Raw genomic sequence first — 17,078 nt, 5'->3', positions numbered from 1 at the left:
TTTCTTTATCTGGGGGTGGTGCATCTCCAGATGTGTGGGAGTTGGCCCTTTTCCTAGCTGCTCCTACAACGACAGAGTCTGGTGGCAGCTGTGTAGTGATGAAAACCGGGTCTGTAGGAGGCGCCTTATACTTTTTTTCCACCCTTGGTGTAATTGCCCTACTTTTGACCGGCTCCTTAAAGATTTCTTTTGCGTGCCGGAGCATACCAGGGAGCATAGGCAGGCTTTGGTATGAGCTGTGGGTGGAGGAGAGTGTGTTGAATAAAAAATCATCCTCGACCTGTTCTGAGTGGAGGCTTACGTTGTGAAATTGTGCTGCTCTAGCCACCACTTGAGAATACGCGGTGCTGTCCTCTGGTGGAGATGGCTTCGTAGGGTATGCCTCCGGGCTGTTATCTGACACTGGGGCGTCGTATAGGTCCCATGCGTCTTGATCTTGGTCACCCTGACTTATGGTGGTGTGAGCTGGGGAGTGTGATGGAGTTTGTGCTGGTGAGACGTTAATCACGGGCGGAGGAGAGGGTGGTGGGGTAACTCTTTTCACCACTTTTGGTTGTGGTGTCTGTTCAGTTTGGAACTCCAACCTTCTCTTTCTTCTAATGGGGGGAAGGGTGCTTATTTTACCTGTCCCCTGCTGTATGAAAATACGCTTTTGCGTATGGTCCACATCAGTTGATTGTAGCTCTTCCTCAAACCTATGCTTTTGCATTTGGGAGGTTAGCGAGTGCTCTTCTGTATAAGAGCCTGAAGCTGGGTCGCTTGCAGTTTGTTTCGGGATCGAAACCCTGTCTGCGTGTTTTTTCGGCTCCGAGGTGACTTTTTTCATTTTCGGGGCCGAAACCTCTCGGCGTCGATCTTCTTCGGTGCCGCTGTCTCGGCGTCGAGCCGTGTCCACACCGGTATCTCGGTGTCGAGGCTTGTCTCCAGCACTTTCTCGGTCCCGAGAAGGCTGCGTGCCGGTGTCTCGACCGGAGTCGGACGATCTCGGCACTGTTTGGGCCTTTTTCGGTGCCGACGGTCGGTCACCGAATTTATGGGTGGAGCCATGGCCTGAAGGCAGTGGCGTCCCCTGGGCCTTGTAAATCTTCCTCTGTGTGGTTTTCGACGTCTTACTCACGGTTTGTGTATCGTCGAATCCTTCGGAGTCCGATTCTTGGATCGAAAAGGATCCCTCCTCTTCTTGTTCCTCGAACTCCCGGTGGGCTGTCGACGCGGACGCCATCTGAAGTCTTCTGGCTCGACGGTCTCGGAGAGTTTTTCGGGACCGGAACGCACGACAGGCCTCGCAGGTGTCTTCACTGTGCTCAGGTGACAGGCACAGGTTACAGACCAAGTGTTGGTCTGTATAGGGGTATTTATTGTGGCATTTGGGGCAGAAACGGAACGGGGTCCGTTCCATCGGCGTTGTTCAGCACGTGGTCGGGCCGACCAGGCCCCGACGGGGGATCGAAAAACTACCCCGAAGGGCACCGGAGCTCTTCGATCTTCGATGCGGTGTTGAATCTAACTACGCCGATCCCGAACGCAACAATACCGACGAAAATCTTCCGAAATTAGCTATCTTTCCGTTCCGAAACTCGGAGCGACAGGAACACGTCCGAACCCGATGGCGGAAAAAAAACAATCTAAGATGGAGTCGACGCCCATGCGCAATGGAGACAAAAGGAGTCACCACTCGGTCCCGTGACTCGAAAGACTTCTTAGAAGAAAAACAACTTGTAACACTCCGGCCCAACACCAGATGGCGAGCTATTGCAAAACATGCGTATCTACAGCGACAGATGCCATCGAACATAAAGTATCTTTATTTTTGTGACACTGTGCAGTTCTTTCATGTGTATGAGAGCTGTGTGACTACATGTGATATTGCATGAGCTTTGCAGGTCTCCTAAATAAGCCTTGGCTGATCACCCACAGCTACCTCTAGACAGCCTGGCTTCCTAGACACTGCCTACACCTCACTAATAGGGGATACCTAGACCTGGTATAGGGTGAAAACACCATAGGTGCTCACCACACACCAGGCCAGCTTCCTACACAGCGGACCCGGTACCAGGCATTCCGGCGTGCCTGCTAACCTCACCAGACTCTACACAAAAAGACTCGTCCTGCAGCTGCAAGAAACCCAGGAAGCCTGCCTGCCTCCTAAAAAGACTCAGATTCCGGTGAGCAGCGGTCCTGCTCAGCAACAAGGTATCCGGCAAAGACCCTGCAGCCTTGAAACCGGACACCTGAAGTGACCTCTGCACCAGACTACATCGACCCAGTGAGAAGCGCGCCAACGGTGACAGCAGGGCTCCCCTGCTGTGCATAAAGTCCACCAGTGTCACCTGTGCTGGACTCATTCAAGTTGCCTGCAGCCCCAACACGCAGGCCCGCTCTGCCCCAGGCTTGTGGAGAGAGAAGATATGACCGCTACAGAAACCACTGCACCCAGTGGCCCCTGACCTCAGCTGAGGTGGGTCATCAGTGCCAATGACATCCCCAAACTCCTATGAGCGCGAGTCCACCCTAGGTCAAACCCTGCTGGACTCCCCCACGACATTTGCAGCCTAAACATACAGGACCCCCTGACCGCAAGTGCTTCCAGTCATGAAAAGCCGATGCCTGACACCCCTGCACTAGTCGCCCCTGGGCACAGGAGAAGAGGACCAAAGGAGCACCTACATCCCCAAGCACCCAGAGCCTACTACCTACCTGTTTGTTGTCCTTGACTGGCTTCCCAGCCACAGCCGGTCTTCACAAGGACCAAACTCCCATAGGAAACCATAGGGTATCAGCTCCTTACTGCTCCTCTGCACTTGGCTGCCCCAGCGCTGCTCGGAGTGACCTGCTGGTGTGGTTCTGATCAGTGTCCAGTACTTACCTTAACTTCCTGAGATTGGCTTTGTAAGTCGTTAAACCTGTGTTTGCTGGACACTATATACAGAGCCAGCTTCATACACTGTCCTTTTAAGTGGTAGAGTTTTTAAGCTGTACCTGCCAGAATGAAATCCACTTCTCAATTTTTACATGCATGTATAATTGTCAGACAGAGCCATTTCAAATACACTCGAGCCAGACGCAACTATTCATGAAAAATGGCAGAGCAGGGGTTCATGAATCAGGGCTCCAAGAGTAAGAAGAATACCACCCACAGATCGGGAGCTGGGGTGTACCCTCCCCTTAATAGCCATGCCAGGCCACCAGGAGTATTAGTACTGGCCATCTGTAGCCATACTTCATTACCAAGGATGTCTTATAGACCAGTATCAGAAAAGAATATAATCAAACTCAGTAGATGAACCGCTGTGAGTTTACTGTATTCCCTCCAGAGTGGGCCTAAATCTGGGAACCAACTTGTTGCTGGACCTATAGATAAAGAGTGATGAGAATCTGAACTGTACACCTACCTGGAATAATGACCTGATCAACAGAAGACAGCCAACACCCAGTTGACTGAAAGGGTCTGCATGGGAGACATCTTGATGGGTCTGTTGCATCCATTGTATCACAAAAGTAAGCTGCAAGTCTGCATTGTCCCTATGCAACTGGGGTGACTGTTCGCGCCTCTTCCGGCATTCCAAGAAGTCTGGAAAAACTCATACTTCAACCCTGACCTTGGGTCTCATCTTGATGGAGGCAGTTGTCAAGTAACTAACTGCTGGACTCCTCCTTGTCCCAGTTCTAGAAATATCATCACTTGAATCTGATCTCCTTATTCTGACCAGTAACCAGAAGGCTACTGACATCTCTGGCACCTGCTTTAGGTGCCCTTGTCTGAGATAGTTTTTAGCCCCTGCTCCTAGAACAATTCTACCAAGATAGGTGTGATCCAGTTTGTTTGGGTGATGTATTTTGACGAGAAACTGCCTGGATATTTAAAAAGGTATCGACTTATCTATATCCCTATCTTTTTCCTAAGCTAACTTCACATCAAATCCTTGAGTCAGAGCAAACTCTCAGGATAATAGGGTAGAGCAGATTGGTTTTTAAAAGGAACTACTTTGTCGCTCAATTTTAATGAATAGCAATGTTGTCCAAGGACACTAATGGTAAATAACTGTAAACCTACCAGTTACTGCCTCATACTTGACAACTGCCCCGAGACCTAAAAAAACGCAGCACAAACATGATCCAATCAACTAATATGACAGTGTTAGATTTCAGCTAATATTCTCCCTCAAAAAACGTGTTCTTGCCTCTAAAGACAAGAGATTATTCTAACAAAAAAATGTAGTTGAATGCATAAGACCTTTGAAATAGTACACGATTTATAGCAATTTTTAATATGTTTTGTGACACATAATTTGTCATTGTTTAAATGAACAGTAGCACATTTTGACTTGTAGAGAATGAGGTTTAAAACTGAACTGCATGGTTTGCTGGACTATTGTGGCTTTTCAAATAACATCTCAAGTTATGAATTTTACCGAGCGCCAGATAGACAGCCTTGTGGCAATAGAAACTCTGGAACTGACAGTATTTAGAGAGCCACCACTCTGCATCATCACAACAGGCTGACTGCTACAATTAAAGATCAATCCACTCCAACTCACCTACTGCTCTCTGCCTCCTGATTCGCCTCATTCCTCTGGCTTTCATCCTAGACAGGTCACGAACAATGTACAAATGACGTGCAGTTGTGTAGGGAGTGACAGAATGAGGGGGAGGAGGGGCGAAAGAAAGAAAGAAAACAGACAAAATTAATATTAAAAGCTATTAATCCAAAGATAACATTTTCAGCCTTTGTGTCACTGATCTGTTTTGCAGGATGTGTACTTAGGTGGAACAAACTGTTTATCTCGAACAACAGGAACATCAGGTAAACACCTAAAATTTGATTCAGACAGTGTAGGAAGTTGGCTCTGTATGTGCTATTTCAAAGTAAGGAATAGCATGCACAGAGTCCAAGGGTTCCCCTTAGAGGTAAAATAGTGGTAAAAATAGATAATACTAATGCTCTATTTTGTGGTAGTGTGGTCGAGCAGTAGGCTTATCCAAGGAGTAGTGTTAAGCATTTGTTGTACATACACATAGACAATAAATGAGGTACACACACTCAGAGACAAATCCAGCCAATAGGTTTTGTTATAGAAAAATATCTTTTCTTAGTTTATTTTAAGAACCACAGGTTCAAATTTAACATGTAATATCTTGTTTGAAAGGTATTGCAGGTAAGTACATTAGGAACTTTGAATCATTTCAATTGCATGTATACTTTTCAAGTTATTGACAAATAGCGGTTTTAAAAGTGGACACTTAGTGCAATTTTCACAGTTCCTGGGGGAGGTAAGTTTTTGTTAGTTTTACCAGGTAAGTAAGACACTTACAGGGTTCAGTTCTTGGTCCAAGGTAGCCCACCGTTGGGGGTTCAGAGCAACCCCAAAGTCACCACACCAGCAGCTCAGGGCCGGTCAGGTGCAGAGTTCAAAGTGGTGCCCAAAACGCATAGGCTAGAATGGAGAGAAGGGGGTGCCCCGGTTCCGGTCTGCTTGCAGGTAAGTACCCGCGTCTTCGGAGGGCAGACCAGGGGGGTTTTGTAGGGCACCGGGGGGGACACAAGCCCACACAGAAATTTCACCCTCAGCAGCGCGGGGGCGGCCGGGTGCAGTGTAGAAACAAGCGTCGGGTTTGCAATGTTAGTCTATGAGAGATCAACGGATCTCTTCAGCGCTGCAGGCAGGAAAGGGGGGGCTTCCTCAGGGAAACCTCCACTTGGGCAAGGGAGAGGGACTCCTGGGGGTCACTTCTCCAGTGAAAGTCCGGTCCTTCAGGTCCTGGGGGCTGCGGGTGCAGGGTCTTTTCCAGGCGTCGGGACTTAGGTTTCAGAGAGTCGCGGTCAGGGGAAGCCTCGGGATTCCCTCTGCAGGCGGCGCTGTGAGGGCTCAGGGGGGACAGGTTTTGGTACTCACAGTCGTAGAGTAGTTCGGGGGTCCTCCCTGAGGTGTTGGTTCTCCACCAGCCGAGTCGGGGTCGCCGGGTGCAGTGTTGCAAGTCTCACGCTTCTTGCGGGGAGTTGCAGGGTTCTTTAAAGCTGCTTCTTGAGACAAAGTTGCAGTCTTTTTGGAGCAGGTCCGCTGTCCTCGGGAGTTTCTTGTCGTCGTCGAAGCAGGGCAGTCCTCAGAGGATTCAGAGGTCGCTGGTCCCTTGGAAGGCGTCGCTGGAGCAGAGTTCTTTGGAAGGCAGGAGACAGGCCGGTGAGTTTCTGGAGCCAAGGCAGTTGTCGTCTTCTGGTCTTCCTCTGCGGTTTTCAGCTAGGCAGTCCTTCTTGTAGTTTGCAGGAATCTAATTTTCTAGGGTTCAGGGTAGCCCTTAAATACTAAATTTAAGGGCGTGTTTAGGTCTGGGGGGTTAGTAGCCAATGGCTACTAGCCCTGAGGGTGGGTACACCCTCTTTGTGCCTCCTCCCAAGGGGAGGGGGTCACAATCCTAACCCTATTGGGGGAATCCTCCATCTGCAAGATGGAGGATTTCTAAAAGTTAGAGTCACTTCAGCTCAGGACACCTTAGGGGCTGTCCTGACTGGTCAGTGGCTCCTCCTTGTTGCTTTCTTTGTTCCCTCCAGCCTTGCCGCCAAAAGTGGGGGCCGTGGCCGGAGGGGGCGGGCAACTCCACTAAGCTGGAGTGCCCTGCTGGGCTGTGACAAAGGGGTGAGCCTTTGAGGCTCACCGCCAGGTGTCACAGCTCCTGCCTGGGGGAGGTGTTAGCATCTCCACCCAGTGCAGGCTTTGTTACTGGCCTCAGAGTGACAAAGGCACTCTCCCCATGGGGCCAGCAACATGTCTCTAGTGTGGCAGGCTGCTGGAACTAGTCAGCCTACACAGACAGTCGGTTAAGTTTCAGGGGGCACCTCTAAGGTGCCCTCTGGGGTGTATTTTGCAATAAAATGTACACTGGCATCAGTGTGCATTTATTGTGCTGAGAAGTTTGATACCAAACTTCCCAGTTTTCAGTGTAGCCATTATGGTGCTGTGGAGTTCGTGTTTGACAGACTCCCAGACCATATACTCTTATGGCTACCCTGCACTTACAATGTCTAAGGTTTTGTTTAGACACTGTAGGGGTACCATGCTCATGCACTGGTACCCTCACCTATGGTATAGTGCACCCTGCCTTAGGGCTGTAAGGCCTGCTAGAGGGGTGTCTTACCTATACTGCATAGGCAGTGAGAGGCTGGCATGGCACCCTGAGGGGAGTGCCATGTCGACTTACTCGTTTTGTCCTCACTAGCACACACAAGCTGGCAAGCAGTGTGTCTGTGCTGAGTGAGAGGTCTCCAGGGTGGCATAAGACATGCTGCAGCCCTTAGAGACCTTCCTTGGCATCAGGGCCCTTGGTACTAGAAGTACCAGTTACAAGGGACTTATCTGGATGCCAGGGTCTGCCAATTGTGGATACAAAAGTACAGGTTAGGGAAAGAACACTGGTGCTGGGGCCTGGTTAGCAGGCCTCAGCACACTTTCAATTGTAAACATATCAGCAAAGGCAAAAAGTCAGGGGGCAACCATGCCAAGGAGGCATTTCCTTACAGACAGGCAGAAGGCAAATACGTAGACTTAACTATGGGAGCAACCACAAGGGATGGGTGAACTGTAGAAAGCAGGGTAACTAAAAAGGATTAACAAAAATGGAGTCAACACCTAAACAGTAGTCTCTTTGATATTCCATCATGTAACCTCTATTATGTCCAAAATGTTTTAACATTTCTGATGAGACTAAAACAGCTATAAGTATCAAACTCTCTTCAATGCTGTGGGCATCAACACAAATGGATCCAGGCTTTGGTTTGAAAGTTAATCAGATCTGCCACCTCTACCTTGTGAATACAACATGTCAATTAATATAGCATAGCTGCCTTTCGTGATAAGGGACATTTAACAACTTTACCATAAAAGAAGCAGAGAAATCTCACCCTTGAACAATCTGATAACAATGGAATTAGGGTATCTAACGAAAAAATTACTGACTTACTAAACTTAGGCATCATAGGACATTATAGCTATGCAAGGGATCAACAGAAGGAGCCATAACCCCACCCAATGCCAGGTTGTGGATCCACTGATGCAAGCTGCAGGTGAAACATTTTAATATTCTGTAAGGAAATGCCTCCTTGGCATGGTTACCCCCTGACTTTTTGCCTTTGCTGATGCTATGTTTTGATTTGATTTTAAAGTGTGCTGAGGCCTGCTAACCAGGCCCCAGTACCAGTGTTCTTTCCCTAACCTGTACTTTTGTGGACACGATTGGCACACCCTGGCATCCAGGTAAGTCCCTTGTAACTGGTACCCCTGGTACCAAGGGCCCTGATGCCAGGGAAGGTCTCTAAGGGCTGCAGCATATCTAATGCCACCCTGGGGACCCCTCACCCAGACCAGACACACTGCTTGCCAGCTTGTGTGCTGCTGGTGAGGACAAAACGATTAAGTCGACATGGCACTCCCCTCAGGGTGCCATGCCAACCTCACACTGCCTATGCAGTATAGATAAGTCACCACTCTAGCAGGCCTTACAGCCCTAAGGCAGGGTGCACTATACCATAGGTGAGGGCACCAGTGCACTGTGCCCCTACAGTGTCTAAACAAAACCTTAGACATTGTAAGTGCAGGGTAGCCATAAGAGTATATGGTCTGGGAGTCTGTCAAACACGAACTCCACAGCACCATAATGGCTGCACTGAAAACTGGGAAGTTTGGTATCAAACTTCTCAGCACAATAAATGCACACTGATGCCAGTGTACATTTTATTGTAAAATACACCCCAGAGGGCACCTTAGAGGTGCCCCCTGAAACCTTAACCAACTACCCGTGTAGGCTGACTCGTTCTAGCAGCCTGCCACATTCGAGACATGTTGCTGGCCACATGGGAAGAGTGCCTTTGTCACTCTGTGGCTAGTAACAAAGCCTGTACTGGGTGGAGATGCTTATCACCTCACCCTTACAGGACTGTAACACCAGGCGGTGAGCCTCAAAGGTTCACCCCCTTTGTTACAGCACCCCAGGGCATTCCAGCTAGTGGAGTTGCCCGCCCCCTCCAGCCACGGCCCCACTTTTGGCGGCAAGGCCGGAGGAGATAATGAGAAAAACAAGGAGGAGTAACTGGCCAGTCAGGACAGCCCCTAAGGCAACCTGAGCTGAAGTGACTCTGACTTTCAGGAATCCTCCATCTTGCAGATGGAGGATCCCCCCAATAGGGATAGGAATGTGACCCCCTCCCCTTGGGAGGAGGCACAAAGAGGGTGTAGCCACCCTCAGGGCTAGTAGCCATTGGCTACTGCCCTCCCTGACCTAAACACACCCCTAAATTCTGTATTTAGGGGCTCCCCTGAACCTAGGAACTCAGATTCCTGCAACCTAAGAAGAAGAGGACTGCTAAGCTGAAAAACCCTGCAGAGAAGACGGAGGCACCAACTGCTTTGGCCCCAGCTCTACCGGCCTGTCTCCCCACTTCTAAAGACACTGCTCCAGCAACGCTTTCCCCTGCTCTAGAAGGACCAAGAAAGTCCCGAGGACAGCGGCCCTGTTCACCCAAGACTGCAACTTTGTTTCCAAAGGAGCAACTTTAAAACGACTGCGTTTCCCGCCGGAAGCGTGAGACTTGCTACTCTGCACCCGACGCCCCCGGCTCGACTTGTGGAGAAAACAACACTTCAGGGAGGACTCCCCGCCGACTGCAAGACCGTGAGTAGCCAGAGTTGCCCCCACAGCGACGCCTGCAGAGGGAATCCCGAGGCTCCCCCTGACCGCGACTGCCTGACTCCCAGATGCCGACGCCTGGTAAAGACTCTGCACCCGCAGCCCCCAGGACCTGAAAGATCGGAACTCCAGTGCAGGAGTGACCCCCAGGAGGCCCTCTCCCTTGCCCAGGTGGTGGCTACCCCGAGGAGCCCCCCCCTGCATCGCTGAAGAGACCCCTTGGTCTCCCATTGATTTACATTGGAAACCCGACGTGTGTTTGAACACTGCACCCGGCCGCCCCCGTGCTGCTGAGGGTGTGCTTTCTGTGCTAACCTGTGTCCCCCCCCCAGTGCCCTACAAAACCCCCCTGGTCTGCCCTCCGAAGACGCGGGTACTTACCTGCTGGCAGACTGGAACCGGGGCACCCCCTTCTCCATTGAAGCCTATGTGTTTTGGGCACCACTTTGAACTCTGCACCTGACCGGCCCTGAGCTGCTGGTGTGGTAACTTTGGGGTTGCTCTGAACCCCCAACGGTGGGCTACTTTGGACCCACACTTGAACCCCATAGGTGGTTTACTTACCTGCAAATACTAACAAACTCTTACTCCCCCAGGAACTGTAAAAATTGCACTAAGTGACTAGTTTTAAAATAGCTATATGTGATTTATTTGAAAAGTATATATGCTATTGTGATTATTCAAAGTTCCTAAAGGACCTACCTGCAATACCTTTCATTTGAAGTATTACATGTAAAATTTGAACCTGTGGTTCTTAAAATAAACTAAGAAAATATATTTTTCTATACAAAAACCTATTGGCCTGGAATTGTCTTGGAGTGTGTATTCCTCATTTATTGCTTGTGTATGTACAACAAATGCTTAACACTACTCCTTTGATACGCCTACTGCTCGACCACACTACCACAAAATAGAGCATTAGTATTATCTCTTTTTGCCACTATCTTACCTCTAAGGGGAACCCTTGGATTCTGTGCATACTATTCCTTACTTTGAAATAGTGCATACAGAGCCAACTTCCTACATTGGTGGATCAGCGGTGGGGTACAAGACTTTGCATTTGCTGGACTACTCAGCCAATACCTGATCACACGACAAATTCCAAAAAAATTCATTAGAAATTGATTTTTGCAATTTGAACTATTTTTCTAAATTTTTAAAAGTCCTGCTAGGGCCTTGTGTTAGTCCCTATTAGCATTTCTTTTAGAGTTTAAAAGTTTTGTGAAAGTTTGAATTAAGTTCTAGAGATAGTTTTAGATTCTTAAAAAGTATTCCAACTTTTAGAAACATAATGTCTGGTGCAGATGAGAATGTGGTGGAACTCGACCTCACACCTTACCTCCATCTTAAGATGAGGGAGTTAAGGTCTCTCTGCAAAATAAAGAAAATCCCAGTTGGCTTAAGACCCTCCAAACAACAGCTCCAGGAGCTTTTGGCAGAGTTTGAAAAAGCCAACCCCTCTGAGGATGACAACCCAGAGGATGATGATAGTGAACTGGAGGAGAATTCCTGCCTTCCAGTCCTAATTAGGGAACCCAGGGACCTTCAATCCCCGATTCCAACTGTGTTAGTCAGAGATGCTGCTTCCCTCACAGGAGGGGCCAGCACCTCTGAAATCACTGAGGATAGCCTCAGTGAAGATGACCTCCTGTTAGCCAGGATGGCCAAAAGATTGGCTTTGGAGAGACAGCTCCTAGCCATAGAAAGGGAAAGACAAGAGATGGGCCTAGGACCCATCAATGGTGGCAGCAACATAAATAGGGTCAGAGATTCTCCTGACATGTTGAAAATCCCTAAAGGGATTATAACTAAATATGAAGATGGTGATGACATCACCAAATGGTTCACAGCTTTTGAGAGGGCTTGTGTAACCAGAAAAGTGAACAAATCTCACTGGGGTGCTCTCCTTTGGGAAATGTTCACAGGAAAGTGTAGGGCTAGACTCCTCACACTCTCTGGAAAAGATGCAGAATTTTATGACCCTATGAAGGGTACCCCGATTGAGGGCTTTGGATTCTCCACTGAGTATAGAATTAGATTCAGGGGGGCTCAAAAATCCTCGAGCCAGACCTGGGTTGATTTTGTGGACTACTCAGTGAAAACACTGGATGGTTGGATTCAAGGCAGTGGTGTAAATGATTATGATGGGCTGTACAATTTATTTGTGAAAGAACACCTACTAAGTAATTGTTCAAATGATAAACTGCATCAGCATATGGTAGACCTAGGACCAATTTCTCCCCAAGAATTGGGAAAGAAGGTGGACCATTGGGTCAAGACTAGGGTGACCAAGACTTCCACAGGGGGTGACCAAAAGAAAGGGGTCACAAAGCCTCCCCAGGGGAAGAGTGTTGAGACATCCAAAAATAAAAATAGTAAAGAGTCTTCTACAGGACCCCAAAAACCTGCACAGGAGGGTGGGCCCAGAGCCTCTTCACAAATCAATTTTGGGTACAAGGGTAAAAACTTTGATCCCAAAAAGGCCTGGTGTCGTAGCTGTAATCAGCCTGGACACCAAACTGGAGACAAGGCCTGTCCCAAGAAAAGTACCACTTCTAACTCCACTCCAGCTAACACTGGAATGGCTAGTCTCCAAGTGGGATCAACAGTGTGCCCAGAGCAAATCAGGTGTCACACTGAAGCTACATTAGTCTCTGAGGGTGGGGTGGATTTAGCCACACTGGCTGCCTGGCCTCCTAACATGCAAAAATACAGGCAGCAGCTCTTAATTAATGGGACAAGTGTAGAAGGCCTGAGGGATACAGGTGCCAGTGTCACCATGGTGACAGAGAAACTGGTTTCCCCTGGTCAATACCTGGCTGGACAAACTTATCCAGTCACCAACGCTGACAATCAGACTAAAGTACATCCCATGGCTATGGTAACTTTAGCGTGGGGAGGAGTCAATGGCCTGAAACAGGTGGTGGTCTCCTCAAATATCCCAGTAGACTGTTTGCTTGGAAATGACCTGGAGTCCTCAGCATGGGCTGAGGTAGAACTGAAAACCCATGCAGCCATGCTGGGTATCCCTGAACTGGTGTGTGTCAAGACAAGGGCACAGTGCAAGGCACAGGGTGAAAAAGTAGAGCTGGAGCCTGGAAAAAGGACCCAGCCTACCAAGAGGAAAGGAAAGACAACTGGGAAACCAGCTGCAACACAACAACAAAAAGAGAACCTCTCTTCTCAGGAAAAAGTTCTGCCCTCTGAGGGAACTGAGCCTATGGAGTTAGAACCTTATCAGGTTGAGCTCTTAGGCCCAGGGGGACCCTCAAGGGAGCAGTTGTGTAAGGGGCAAGAAACCTGTCCCTCTCTTGAAGGCCTTAGGCAGCAAGCTGCTGAAGAGTCCAATGGCAAGAAAACTGGAACACATAGGGTCTATTGGGAAGATGGACTCCTGTACACTGAGGCAAGAGATCCCAAACCTGGTGCCACTAGGACAGTGGTAGTGCCTCAGGAATTTAGGGAGTTCATATTGACCTTAGCCCATGATATTCCTCTTGCTGGGCATTTGGGACAAACCAAGACGTGGGAGAGACTAGTCAACCACTTCTACTGGCCCAACATGTTCCAGAAAGTCAATGAGTTTTGTGCCTCCTGTACCACTTGTCAAGCCAGAGGCAAGACAGGTGGACACCCAAAGGCCCCACTCATTCCACTTCCAGTGGTGGGGGTCCCCTTTGAAAGAGTGGGTGTGGACATAGTGGGTCCACTTGACCCTCCCACAGCCTCAGGGAACATGTACATACTAGTAGTAGTGGATCATGCTACTAGATACCCTGAAGCTATTCCCCTTAGGTCGACTACTGCCCCTGCAGTAGCCAAGGCCCTAATTGGTATTTTTACCAGAGTGGGTTTTCTTAAGGAGGTGGTGTCTGACAGAGGTACCAACTTCATGTCAGTATACCTGAAACACATGTGGAATGAGTGTGGAGTGACTTATAAATTCACTACACCATACCATCCACAAACTAATGGCCTTGTTGAGAGATTCAACAAGACATTAAAAGGCATGATCATGGGGCTCCCTGAAAAACTTAAAAGGAGATGGGATGTCCTCTTGCCATGTCTGTTTTTCGCTTACAGAGAGGTGCCTCAGAAGTGAGTAGGGTTCTCACCCTTTGAACTTCTGTTTGGACACCCTGTAAGGGGACCACTAGCTCTTGTGAAAGAAGGCTGGGAGAGACCTCTTCATGAGCCTAAACAAGACATAGTGGACTATGTACTTGGCCTTCGCTCAAGGATGGCAGAGTACATGGAAAAGGCAAGTAAAAACCTTGAGGCCAGCCAACAGCTCCAGAAGTTTTGGTATGACCAAAAGGCTGCACTAGTTGAATTTCAACCAGGGCAGAAAGTCTGGGTTCTGGAGCCTGTGGCTCCCAGGGCACTTCAGGACAAATGGAGTGGCCCTTACCCAGTGCTAGAGAAGAAGAGTCAGGTCACCTACCTGGTGGACCTAGGCACTAGCAGGAGCCCCAAGAGGGTGATCCATGTGAACCGCCTTAAGCTCTTCCATGATAGGGCTGATGTGAATCTGTTGATGGTAACAGATGAGGACCAGGAAGCTGAGAGTGAAACTCTCCCTGATCTCCTCTCATCCAACCCTAAAGATGGCTCAGCTGATGGAGTGATCTATTCAGACACCCTCTCTAGCCAACAGCAATCTGACTGTAGGAAGGTCCTGCAACAGTTTGCTGAGCACTTTTCCCTAACCCCTGGTCAGACACACCTGTCTACCCTTGATGTGGACACAGGAGACAGCATGCCTGTCAAAAACAAAATATTCAGACAGTCTGACCAAGTTAAGGAAAGCATCAAGGTGGAAGTCCACAAGATGCTGGAATTGGGAGTCATTGAGCACTCTGACAGCCCCTGGGCTAGCCCAGTGGTCTTAGTCCCCAAACCTCACACTAAAGATGGAAAGAGAGAGATGAGGTTTTGTGTGGACTACAGAGGACTTAATTCTGTCACCAAGACAGATGCCCATCCCATTCCAAGGGCTGACGAACTGATTGATAATTTAAGGTGCTGCCAAATTCTTAAGTACCTTTGACTTAACAGCAGGGCACTGGCAAACCAAAATGGCACCAGGAGCAAAAGAAAAGACAGCATTCTCCACACCTGATGGGCATTATCAGTTTACTGTTATGCCCTTTGGTTTAAAGAATGCCCCTGCCACCTTCCAAAGGTTGGTGAATCAAGTCCTTGCTGGTTTGGAGTCCTTTAGTGCAGCTTATCTTGGCGATATTGCTGTCTTTAGCTCCAGCTGGCAGGATCACCTGGTCCACCTGAAGAAGGTTTTGAAGGCTCTGCAATCAGCAGGCCTCTCTATCAAGGCATCCAAATGCCAGATAGGGCAGGGAACTGTGGTTTACTTGGGACACCTTGTAGGTGGAGGCCAAGTTCAGCCACTCCAGCCTAAGATCCAGACTATTCTGGACTGGGCAGCTCCAAAAACCCAGACTCAGATCAGGGCATTCCTTGGCTTGACTGGGTACTACAGGAGGTTTGTGAAGGGATATGGATCCATAGTGTAGGAAGTTGGCTCTGTATGTGCTATTTCAAAGTAAGGAATAGCATGCACAGAGTCCAAGGGTTCCCCTTAGAGGTAAAATAGTGGTAAAAATAGATAATACTAATGCTCTATTTTGTGGTAGTGTGGTCGAGCAGTAGGCTTATCCAAGGAGTAGTGTTAAGCATTTGTTGTACATACACATAGACAATAAATGAGGTACACACACTCAGAGACAAATCCAGCCAATAGGTTTTTATATAGAAAAATATATTTTCTTAGTTTATTTTAAGAACCACAGGTTCAAATTCTACATGTAATATCTCATTCGAAAGGTATTGCAGGTAAGTACTTTAGGAACTTCAAATCATCAAAATTGCATGTATACTTTTCAAGTTATTGACAAATAGCTGTTTTAAAAGTGGACACTTAGTGCAATTTTCACAGTTCCTGGGGGAGGTAAGTTTTTGTTAGTTTTACCAGGTAAGTAAGACACTTACAGGGTTCAGTTCTTGGTCCAAGGTAGCCCACCGTTGGGGGTTCAGAGCAACCCCAAAGTCACCACACCAGCAGCTCAGGGCCGGTCAGGTGCAGAGTTCAAAGTGGTGCCCAAAACACATAGGCTAGAATGGAGAGAAGGGGGTGCCCCGGTTCCGGTCTGCTTGCAGGTAAGTACCCGCGTCTTCGGAGGGCAGACCAGGGGGGTTTTGTAGGGCACCGGGGGGGACACAAGTCCACACAGAAATTTCACCCTCAGCAGCGCGGGGGCGGCCGGGTGCAGTGTAGGAACAGGCGTCGGGTTCGCAATGTTAGTCTATGAGAGATCTCGGGATCTCTTCAGCGCTGCAGGCAGGCAAGGGGGGGGTTCCTTGGGGAAACCTCCACTTGGGTAAGGGAGAGGGACTCCTGGGGGTCACTTCTCCAGTGAAAGTCCGGTCCTTCAGGTCCTGGGGGCTGCGGGTGCAGGGTCTCTCCCAGGCGTCGGGACTTTAGGTTCAAAGAGTCGCGGTCAGGGGAAGCCTCGGGATTCCCTCTGCAGGCGGCGCTGTGGGGGCTCAGGGGGGACAGGTTTTGGTACTCACAGTATCAGAGTAGTCCTGGGGTCCCTCCTGAGGTGTTGGATCGCCACCAGCCGAGTCGGGGTCGCCGGGTGTAGTGTTGCAAGTCTCACGCTTCTTGCGGGGAGCTTGCAGGGTTCTTTAAAGCTGCTGGAAACAAAGTTGCAGCTTTTCTTGGAGCAGGTCCGCTGTCCTCGGGAGTTTCTTGTCTTTTCGAAGCAGGGGCAGTCCTCAGAGGATGTCGAGGTCGCTGGTCCCTTTGGAAGGCGTCGCTGGAGCAGGATCTTTGGAAGGCAGGAGACAGGCCGGTGAGTTTCTGGAGCCAAGGCAGTTGTCGTCTTCTGGTCTTCCGCTGCAGGGGTTTTCAGCTAGGCAGTCCTTCTTCTTGTAGTTGCAGGAATCTAATTTTCTAGGGTTCAGGGTAGCCCTTAAATACTAAATTTAAGGGCGTGTTTAGGTCTGGGGGGTTAGTAGCCAATGGCTACTAGCCCTGAGGGTGGGTACACCCTCTTTGTGCCTCCTCCCAAGGGGAGGGGGTCACAATCCTAACCCTATTGGGGGAATCCTCCATCTGCAAGATGGAGGATTTCTAAAAGTTAGAGTCACCTCAGCTCAGGACACCTTAGGGGCTGTCCTGACTGGCCAGTGACTCCTCCTTGTTTTTCTCATTATTTTCTCCGGCCTTGCCGCCAAAAGTGGGGCCTGGCCGGAGGGGGCGGGCAACTCCACTAGCTGGAGTGTCCTGCTGGGTTGGCACAAAGGAGGTGAGCCTTTGAGGCTCACCGCCAGGTGTGACAATTCCTGCCTGGGAGAGGTGTTAGCATCTCCACCCAGTG

General features: G+C 49.2%; 1 protein-coding gene across 2 annotated transcripts in view; it reads right to left on the bottom strand.

Annotated features, from left to right (window-relative positions):
• The window catches only part of RBM23 (RNA binding motif protein 23), a 454,647-nt gene that overhangs the window by 388,673 nt on the left and 48,896 nt on the right, over nucleotides 1–17,078 (bottom strand). For both annotated transcript variants that reach the window (XM_069238236.1, XM_069238237.1), the window contains exon 3: nucleotides 4,539–4,585. In XM_069238236.1, coding sequence (XP_069094337.1) covers nucleotides 4,539–4,585 — 47 coding nt within the window. The remainder of the gene's footprint in view (nucleotides 1–4,538; nucleotides 4,586–17,078) is intronic.

The sequence above is a fragment of the Pleurodeles waltl genome, chromosome 6, assembly GCF_031143425.1.
Source record: "Pleurodeles waltl isolate 20211129_DDA chromosome 6, aPleWal1.hap1.20221129, whole genome shotgun sequence".
Taxonomy (NCBI): Eukaryota; Metazoa; Chordata; class Amphibia; order Caudata; family Salamandridae; genus Pleurodeles; species Pleurodeles waltl.
This window is presented reverse-complemented; position numbering and strand designations above follow the sequence as displayed.